Source organism: Pelobates fuscus, chromosome 2 (genome assembly GCF_036172605.1).
Source record: "Pelobates fuscus isolate aPelFus1 chromosome 2, aPelFus1.pri, whole genome shotgun sequence".
NCBI lineage: Eukaryota > Metazoa > Chordata > Amphibia > Anura > Pelobatidae > Pelobates > Pelobates fuscus.
In genome coordinates, this window is record NC_086318.1 from 385,140,457 (window position 1) to 385,151,070 (window position 10,614).

Below are 10,614 nucleotides of genomic sequence, written 5' to 3' on the forward strand. Positions count from 1 at the left end.
AGCCCTGTGTATTTCAGCATATACAGGAATGTCAGATGTGAGCGCCTTTTAGTACATTTCTAATTCCTAATCCAAGTAATAAATTATTCAATATCTAAATGTCAATATCCTAACGTGACATCTATCAACAAAATCTGAATCATTTCTGCATATTTGGTCATTTAAGGGTGCAATATGCATCAATGTCCTGCCAGACTGAAAACGAATCAAAGAATTTGTTAGTACAGTAAACAGATCTTTTAAAAATATATTGCTGCATCCAATTAAACTATCACTATTGTGCATTAACTTCGCAGCAGATTGGGATTTCTATGCTACTGTGTTCGGTAACCATGGAAACAGGGCTAATGTAAACATTTCATGAGGTTAGGCACTTTCGGAACAAAGAACAGCATATGGTAGAAAGCAAGGAACGAATGAATGATGGCTTTTTAATCATTCAGAAATGCATAATGTGTATAAAACAGCTTTATCATGTATATCTGGCACTCTATACATACACAACTAGAATTGTTCTAAATGGGAGGTATTTGCCCACTAAACATGATTTAATAGAATAAAGTAAAACTCAGACTCCTAGACAAATAATGGATCCGTTGCCGTATATTATGGAGCACAATTGGTGACTACAAGCCAGTTTATGTAGGAAACGTCCCTTTTACCATTCTCTGAACATCATAGTGAAATGGATTCAATAACAATGAATATCTGGATGGGTTAGTATTTATAGCTATTATGTTATACTTTACAAAACGAAGAAGGTTACCTGCACACTATCCCAATTTCCTATGGACATTTAAATAACAAAGGTGTTTTGGTACCATCGAAAGGGCCATGCAAGCTCACCTGCCAATGTCAAGGTATGTCCCACACCAACAATCTCTTTAGTTTGGAAAAACGGCACCTCAGAGGGGATATGATAACATGATACAAATATATTCGGGGTCAGTACAAACCATTATCTGGGAATCTATTCATAAACAGGGCTATACATAGGATGCGAGGTCAGGCATTTAGGCTGGAAGAAAGGAGATTTAACAATATATACACTATATTTTCTGCCTTGAGCCCTTACAAAGACAATAAATAACACAATACAGTTTCCTCATAGTTCATTTAGTTCACGAAAAACATGCAATAGATTTTATTTTTTAGAAAAACGAGCAATCATGAAAGAAAATTATGAAACAGAAAGAGGTTGCTGTTTATTTGTAACACAAAGAATAGACAGTCATATTGGGTAGTTTTTGTTCCCTGAATTGAGAAAATAAAGATATTAGAGGCACTTTCATCATGTCAAATCAGAAGAGATAAAAAACTTTTTCAAAATGGGACTAGGACAGTGAAGGATAATATATTAAAATATGGGGTTATTTGTCTCATTTATATCAGATGTGAGGATAGCTCCCCACTCGTAAACCTGGTTAAAAAAAAAAAAACGATGTCCAAAAGTAATACTCGGAACCTGGATCAATAGTCTGTTATGAGTAGCTGTTGCAGCTGTAGAACATCTGGATTAAATTTTATTCAGCTTCGTGACAATCAGCACTCTAACAACCTGGTCAAACGATGTAGAAACGCACAATCCTTGCTTATCTGGACTCCAGTCCAAGCTAGATATCGGCTGTGTCGATAGAGTCACATTCTGTAGAAGACTGACCGTTCCTGCAACTCCCTTTTCCACACCATCAGAGTCTTTTTCTGATCGATGAGCAGGGTATTCACTACAAAAGCAAAATAAATATATTCAGCAAATGGCAATGACAAGACCGCAATTTCTAACAAAAACTATTCATCCCTTCCTTCATATAGACGCATAGAATACAGAATATATAGTTCTAATAGTATTGGAATAGCCTGGTTTTAGAACTTAACTCACTGACTGAGGAAGCCTGGATTTGAGGTGAAACATGTTTTAGAGGTTATACCCCCTACATTATATTGTTGTATTCCAACAACAGTCTGATTGAGAGAATACTGAATTCTGGAATACAATGACAACTGCATGTTAAATGTGTGAGTGTAATACTATACTGAGAGATTTGAGATATTGAAATGGAGATATATATATATACATACACACACATTTCTTGTTAAATGGTGGGGAGGAGATGATAGAGAACATAAAGTCAATGACAGGAGAGACACCGATAAACCATTCTTCATAAGGGTTCCGGTATATGTGAGCTGGTATAGCCTAAGATGGGAATAGTGTGCTTAAAATCTCCCAAATTTTCCTTTTTTGGTCTATCTGCACTATTGTGTTTTTTTCTCCTTTTTTCTTGAGGCAAACTAGAACAGACCCATCCCAAGGAATTGCGACATACTGGTAGTAGTCAGTAGGATTCTGGCACTTGATGGGGATGTGTGGTTTGTTTTTTTTAACATTGAATAGGGCACTTTCTAAGGTAGTATTAATCTGTATTTTGTCCAGTTTTTAAAAGTTGGATTTCCATTGCACTTTTACACTGATTTTTACTATATTGTTCCTTTAAACAATAAGGAAAAGGGAGAAAAAATAAAATAAAAGAATATTAATGGCCCAAGAATTTTGATGGTGGCTACTAGATGAGTGTTCTAGTCACTTTTTGACAATTCAAGGAAAACAACAATACCAAATTGTACTTTATAAGATGTGGGAGAATTCTAAATTACTCAACAGCTTTGCTTTTAGTTTTGCTATCTCAGCCTTAAATACAACATTCACTTTGAATTCTCACTCATCAAAAAACATTTCAAGTCTTTATTGAAATAAGGGTTTTCAACTTGAAACCCCCAACTATTACGGACTACAACAATTAAGTCTAGCAACTTAATATGGTTTTAGTCGTTCAGAAACTGTCAGGCTGAACCTGGACACCCCTCATCTAGAAAACGTTGAGTGAATGCAAGCAGTTCAGTTACTTACTATTTCCAAAGATGGAGACTTCCTGCTCCTCCTGCTGTCATGAAGATATCTCTATTCTGCGGAAGATGTCGAATTTGCCAGAGAGTGGATTTATTAACCTGGTTTTATTTTTTTGGAGAAGAAGACAAGTTAGAAAATAACATCATTGCAGTCAATAAAACCAAAAATGAGTCAGTTCTGCAAAAAATTATCACGGTTTTGTAACGCAAGGTACAGGAGTTATGGTAAATAAAATAAATGAAAATAACGAGAGAAAAAAAAACACAAACTTTTTTTATTGCTGTGTCGAATCCAACAAGTAAGCGGGTTTCAAGGGAGCGGTGTCAGCTAGCACTCTCAGTTTGTGACGATGTAAAATAGGGACAAAAATCGATATTGCTAAAGAAGAATGGGATCTACTGCTTCAGCACTGTGCACAGTACTGAGAGGGTAGTGGGTGCATGGAATAGCCTTCCAGCTGAAGTGGTAGAGGTTAACACAGTAAAGGAGTTTAAGTATGCGTGGGATAGGCATTAGGCTATCCTAACTATAAGATAAGGCCAGGGACTAATGAAAGTATTTTAACAAATTTGGCAGACTAGATGGGCCGAATGGTTCTTATCTGCCGTCACATTCTATGTTTCTAAGTTACATGGAGGACCCAAAAAATTGTGAAACCATTACAAAATGGCTTGACTACTTGCCATTGGACAGCATCAGAGGACTCCTGGAGAAATAACCACTACAGTAGGCTTAAATTAGGTCTATATAAAGTACTATTATTGGACGCCCAGTGGTGATATGCTTATTGTTTTTATCTTATATGTAAGTTATTAAATTTCTTTTTTACTTCACTCTGGAACTGCACTTTATTTCTCCATATATTTTCTCTTTTGAGAAAATATTCTAATTCACTGATGGGAGTATGAAGATGAACATAGAAAATATTGAAGAAAAGGATTTCACTCAAAGCTGTTTTACATTTAACAATTTGTGAGTGGCCGATTGTATATCATACATCTTCATTTACTCTCACACAGTTAAACGCTATGTTTTTCCATTTGATCTGTATTTAGCAGAATATCCCCTACTCTATTTTGTATTTATGCTGAAGACAAGAGGAAGTCTTTGGTGACCTTTTCTGGATACTTCACCTAACACAGGGAAGTTCCGTTTTGTTTTCAATTATCACTATTTTCACTGGGGTTGTGTTCACACATTTTGTTTGTAAAGTACTATTAGAGTCTGGGCAAGATAAAATATAAAAAGAAAAAAAACACAAATGCTGCCTTGGCATTCCCCCTCTCCTCTGACATTAGTGTTTACAAAGAGAGAAGGAGGAGAGGCAACCCACATTTTTTTTCTAAGTTTATTATCATATTTTAAGTACACTTTATTTTAATATTAGCTTTAAAAAATGTAGGCCTTGCATGTGTCTGTGTTCATGTATGTGTTGCAGTTGGAAGATCAGGGTCCAGTTTTTGGTATCCCAGCTGCTGTGCGGAAAAATTCAGTATCTTTTTAATCATATAATATTAAAGATACAATAAGATAGCTGAAGGCAATGTTAAGAGATTCTAAATGTATTGTTGCTCAGCGGAAGGTGTTAAACAGGAGTTCCACTATTTTCGTTTTTAGGCGCATTGTGGGGCTTTGCAAGAAAAAGAGGTATTGGAATTAAGTAAACACACTTACCTTTTCAGTGAGACTTGCAAAACCTTTCTTAGGGTGTTCTGTTCTCATGTCATAAACATGGAATTTCCCTTCTAGTGACGTAGCAACCAATTTGTTCATTATTATGTCCTTCCTATCGAACTCCAAACTGCAGACCTATAAAATGTAGGGAAAGCAATATCTTATCAGTTCAGATCCAGTAAAATGCTTCAAAACTCAAAGAGCAGCAACGCACCTTTCAGCAGAATAGAGGCTAGAACAAGTCATTTCTGGCTCAAAATGGTGGAGGAAAAAAAAAAAAAATCTCTTTAATCAGGAACAGAATATAGCCACAGTACAAACCTGGCTGACCATCACTGGGAAGTTTCCCATGAGGCTTGCAGGCAATAAACTTTAGCCAGTCATCAAATGAGATTTAAAAAAAAAAAAAAAAAAAAAAGAAGTAGATGTGTGCAAATAATGTGAATAAAAATATAAATAAAATAACTATGAATGAACCGTTTAATAAAACCATAATTATTAATATGAATATAAGGAAAACTTTAATGAATAGAAGAAATATTGGATATGAAAATACTAATTCCTATGTGTAGTACTCTATATTAGTCACAGTCATAAAATAGCTCCAACAGACAACCTGCGTACTTTTAACTGATAACCAAGATATAGTACAAAGGTGTAGTACCCACAGTTAACCTCTTGGGGTAAGACTGCTCAGTTACTTTGAGTAGCTATATAGGGTATATCACACCAATGAGGACACTATAGGGTGTGAGTTGGAGAAAATATCTGAGACAGGCGGTTCCCCGAGCTAGCCCTGGATAACAGACTCAGTTCGGCAGAATATACCTACTTATTTGTCAGCCCTCTACGACATAAAAAGTATGCTACACATCTAAGAGAAAAATAAAAAAGTAATACAAAAGGATCATGAACGCAACGGGTGTTTTCACTTCTATGTCAAGATCATCAGGAATGCCGAACAAGGCTGACCATACACGGGCTTTAAATAGCCCACCCTCTATCATGATAAGCTGATAACCTGGTCAGGTGACCACGTATTATTAGTTAGTACTACCATGTTGCTAAGGAGTAAATTTGGATGATCGTAGTAGACTAATCTATAAAGGTACACAGAAAATTCACACAAGATAACACAATCTCAGGACAAAAAAAAAAGAAAATCTTACCCCGTTTTTAATATTAGTTTCCCATCTTAAGGCCATTTTCCTGAGGTCAAAAAGTTTAATATCCCCATTGTCATATCCTGCACACACAGAACGTTCTTCCGGATTATAGGCATTGCCTAGAATAAAAGATAAACAAATTTAGTAAGTATATATATATATATTAAACTATATTTTATGCAACTATCAAACACAGAAAAGCATCGCAGTAAACCTTAACTAAAACAATTTCTAATATGTCCAGAGGATGTGAACTTATTTTTAAAAGAACACTCCCATTCTACAACAACTCCAGATAATTGAGGTTGTCAAGGGGACAGAAGTGTCTATGCGACATCTTACTTTCAAGGGTTAATCCATTTTCCAACATTTTAGCCCCACATTTGGTCATCTGGTGCCTGAAACCTCTACCTCCTCTCTTCATTTGTCCTGAGCCACCACAGCGAATAGTAAGGCTTGCTGGGCAGCCAGTGATGGGCTGAGGACGTCAGGTATAATTTCTCCAACCTAGCAGACCCCTCATACGTGTTTAAACTGTACAGATTTATTCACATATACCCGACGTTCAATTTCTGGATATGTTCTTTAGTACAATCATGTGATAAAGAGAGGCTTGCATGAAATAAATATCAAATGAATATATATCTGTCTGAGCTTTTCAGCTTATTTACACAACAAGGTTCCTATTGGGCACTTACTGTATATTTTGGGGTATTTTAGATCTGTCTTAAAGGGACACAATCAACAGCCTGTGTTTGTTCTGGTGAGTAGAATCATTTCCTTCAGGCTTTTTTCCAGTAAACACTGTCTTTAAAGAGAAAAGGCGATGTTTACATTACAGCCTAGTGATAACTTCACTGGCTACTCCTCTGATGGCTGCTACAGGTGCTTCCTGGGGCAGGGCTGCACACTGTGCAGCATTGACATTCATGGTCTCCGCCCTCTGCATAGAGACACTGAACTTTCCTCAATGAGGTGCATTGATTCAATTCATCTCTATGGGGAGATGTGGATTGGCCAGGGTTGTGTTTGGCTTGTGCTGGCTTTAAAAAAGAAAACTTTCCATAAAACCACTGCAGCAGAGTGATCACGTAAGAGGTTCCATATGCTCATACACCAGTATATACTATTGAGGAGCTTACTGGGGTATTTGTGCAGAAAATGCATTGAAATTTGCGATGCGACCTCGTCACCATCATTGTGATCCCTCTGACATCTACAGAGAAATGTTGCGCAAGCACATGGCATCCCCTCAATCTATGTGTATATGGCATTATTGGAGAAAGATGTGCATGGTATGCTCCAATTACTTACATACTCACATATAACTTACCAAATGTGACTGTCCAGCAATCTCTCTTGGTTTCTCCTTCTACTGGTTCTATATTAGCAACAGGGGTGTCCTTTTGCCTCGTGTCCCAGACTTTCACTGTTCCTGAAACACAACAGAAAGAAACAGAAAAAAAGAGACTGTTTTAGTACTTTATTCTACAAGTAGATGTTTTATGTAAGTTAGCTGGAATAGGGCTGGGTTTACTTCCTGTTCACATTCATCTAGACATTCACATTTAAAGTTCCTGCTTGCTGAAAAAACGGAGCTAAAACTACCTGAAAGTAACAGGACTGGTAAACAAGGAGGTACAACAAGATTAATCTCTAAAACTATAAAATGAAAAAAAAAAAATAATAAAAATACATAGTCTTCACACATAAAGCACCTCGGCAAGCTGAACTCTCAGAAATCTTATTTGAAACATCACATCTTTATGAAGTAAAAAAAAACAAAACAGCTGATTGAGAGAGAGACATGAAAGCATGCGTATAAAGAAAATAATGCTAAAAGTCAGAAGGCAACATTCACGCTGTACTCTCACATCCTGCAGGACCGAGGGATTCTCCATAGACAAAGCCTTTTTCTACTCAGCCGTCACAACTGTAGGTAGCTCCACCTTTTTGTCAAACTTGTCACGCATAGGAAAATGGTCCCTAACCTGTCTTGATAAAACTTCTGACTGCATTGCCATTTCAGAGGAATTACAACTGTCAATATGAGTATTTCATAAACCTATTTCATAAAGGGTTTAGTGCCGCTTTACTACCCTAATATAAATCGTATGCAAAGTGAAATGCAGACTTTTTATTCATACATTTTATGCTGCAAGAAGCCTTGTATTTTAGTCAATAAAGACTTACCATCACGGCTTCCAGTGACGATCTCTGGGGCCCCTTCACCGATGCCTAATCCTCCCACTCCGTCTATACAGTTAATGATTTCTTTGTGGCCTTTCACAGAGTAGACAGGGGTGTCAGCAGCTTCTAAATTCCTGCGAACATAAAGGAACAGGTCATGTGACTAAACAATCACAATTTTAGCCTTTTCCACATAAACGTAAAACAGATTTTATATAACGGAAAGACAATCACAAAAATGGTGGGACAAAGGTGATTTTGGACCCCTATTGCAGATATCCTATTTTTTCCCCCCTCAGTGTGAGCTGCTGGTGAGTCTGTGAGCTCCTTTCTAGGTTTGCATCTTGATGCACATCACTGGCATGACTCTAATCAGCTTACACACTCCTGTCTCACTTTCATACCTACCATTATAGTTAGGCATGCAATGAGCTGTACTTGCAATTAGTCCATGGGTAGATTATTTTAAAGAAGCACATAAGTATCATAACCACTTTAGTGTGAGATAGTGGTTATGGTGCCAGGAGTTCCCTGATGCTCCCCCAATGTAAGCAGTCAAACCATTTGCTAATTGTTTGACTTCTGACCGGGCACCAATCTCACTCTCCACTCTAGCCGGAAGCGCTTTTCATTAAGAGAGCAGGGATTCGCTCATTGGACAAAAGCGATTAGTCACTATTCTCAGCCAATGAGCTGGACTGCACAGCAGGGTCTAGTTCAGAAAAGCTAATGAAAGCTTACTGCAGGATCTTCCTGCTCTCCATGGAGGAAGAGACTGGCGCCCGCAAATACTGAACGTAATACTGAGCTATGGAACACTCCCTTACCACACATTGAGATTTCCTTCAAAATCGCCTGTGGCTAAATATCTCTGCTGCAGAGAACTGGCTCCAAAGGTCCCGCATTTTAGAGGTTTAGCTTTCTCAATCTGTGGGATACAAAGTAAAATCAACATTAAATTTATAATTCTAATACTTCTGCGCTATGAGTTAATAAGCAACACTATATTCTACATTAATTGGTAACACTTTCACTCATATGTGCTTCCCCAAACTAACATACAATTAGACAATCATATACATAAACTTGTCAATCACACATACAGACCTACACTTGACTTTGAGTTAACTGCATTTGATTGTATCTTTGTAAGTTCTATTGCTATTTTGGAGTTGGGATCAAGAGTGGCTGCATTTGCCACTGGAGTTTAGCGTAGCCAGACCCAGTTTCTCAGACCCTCTTGCTGTACTGTGCAGTTTATGGACCCATTGTAAAGGTAGGAAGTGATATGAGATCACACTCTCCTTGCATCGTCAAGCGCAATATTTTCAAAGCCATAATTCTTATTCCGTTGTATAACAGAAAGGTCAGCCATATAGAGAGATGTCCATCTTACAGATATTTAGACACCATGGCACATTAATGAGGCTGTTCATGTTTTCAGAATTTATGAAAATTCTGTCATACGTGTGGTGAAAGTGCTTTCAGGAACGATCCTGTGTGAAATCAGTTTACTAAAGGGACACCGGTTATTAGAATAATTCCGGATTTCACATCGAGGTCCACATAGTAGTGGATGGCACTCCCAACTTCTGTTTTATAGAGTGACCAACTCCCAAAAAGCACAGACTTTAGCAACAAGGTAAACCTACACATCACAGGCAGATCTCAACTTCTACAAACAGGAAACCTACTATCTAAAGTATTCAAATGAATTACACGGCCCTTATATATGTACATGTCTGGAATCCTATAGACTGTAGGTTCGTTTGAGTAGGGTCCTCTTCAACCTCTCGTTCCTGTAAGTTTTCTTGTAATTGTCCTATTTATAGTTAAATCCCCCCTCATAATATTGTAAAGCGCTACGGAATGTGTTGGCGCTATATAAATGGCAATAATAATAATAATCACAATGTCCAAATTGTAATCTCTACTGGGTATATAGAAAATACTAATCACACTTTACAATAAATAATATATATAATAATAATTAATATTATTTACTAGTGGTTGAACTGTTGACAGAATATTTGTTATTATTTCTGTCACAGCATTATGTTATATTTTTCTCCAAGTCTCAAACCCCTGTTGTGCCCAGGATCAGTTGCCATGACAACAGGTGACGCAAACCGTACAGACAAGTTAAAAGCTCCCAGATTCGGTTATTTTGGTTTCTATTCGGGGCGGTGAGTGCCCCGGGGCTGGGGGGAGCCGGGGGGCCGGTTTTCCGGTTATACTCGGTCGGGGTACACTGACCTCCCGGAGCAGCTTGGCCTCCCCGTGCTGGATCTCGTAGACCTGCATGATGCCGCTCCCGCGGGCCAGGTTGCCCAGACACACGAACTTGGCGCTGCTCGGCAGCCATTTGCAGTCGAACAGCGTGTAATTCACCGACTTCTGCACGTGGGCGATGATCTGCGGCTTCTCCAGCGGGGAGGACATGGTAGCGGGGACACCGGCTGTCTGAGTAGCAAACCACCAACTCTCCGAGCTCCGCCCACCTCTCAAACTGCCACACCGCCAGGACCCACCCCCCCCGGGCTGCCCCGCGCCCGCCTGACTGCCCGCCAGAGCAACGCAACTCGGGGAAACAGGTACTGCGGTTATTTAGTGCTAACCCACCCATGGAAGTCAGCCTGAAGGCCGGCGAGCGGGCTGACATGGAGCAGAAAACGG

The 10,614-nt window shown here is 38.5% G+C and overlaps 1 protein-coding gene across 1 annotated transcript in view; it reads right to left on the reverse strand.

Moving 5' to 3' along the window:
- Window positions 1–1,180: 1,180 nt before the first annotated feature.
- DNAAF10 (dynein axonemal assembly factor 10) overlaps window positions 1,181–10,614 on the reverse strand; it is an 86,123-nt gene continuing 76,689 nt past the window's right edge. The window contains exons 2-9 of the mRNA XM_063443790.1: window positions 10,195–10,397; window positions 8,766–8,866; window positions 7,942–8,072; window positions 7,082–7,183; window positions 5,752–5,867; window positions 4,583–4,717; window positions 2,909–3,006; window positions 1,181–1,724 (exon numbers count right to left, since the gene is read on the reverse strand). Coding sequence (XP_063299860.1) covers window positions 1,517–1,724; window positions 2,909–3,006; window positions 4,583–4,717; window positions 5,752–5,867; window positions 7,082–7,183; window positions 7,942–8,072; window positions 8,766–8,866; window positions 10,195–10,380 — 1,077 coding nt within the window. The 5' untranslated portion in view covers window positions 10,381–10,397 and the 3' untranslated portion in view covers window positions 1,181–1,516. The remainder of the gene's footprint in view (window positions 1,725–2,908; window positions 3,007–4,582; window positions 4,718–5,751; window positions 5,868–7,081; window positions 7,184–7,941; window positions 8,073–8,765; window positions 8,867–10,194; window positions 10,398–10,614) is intronic.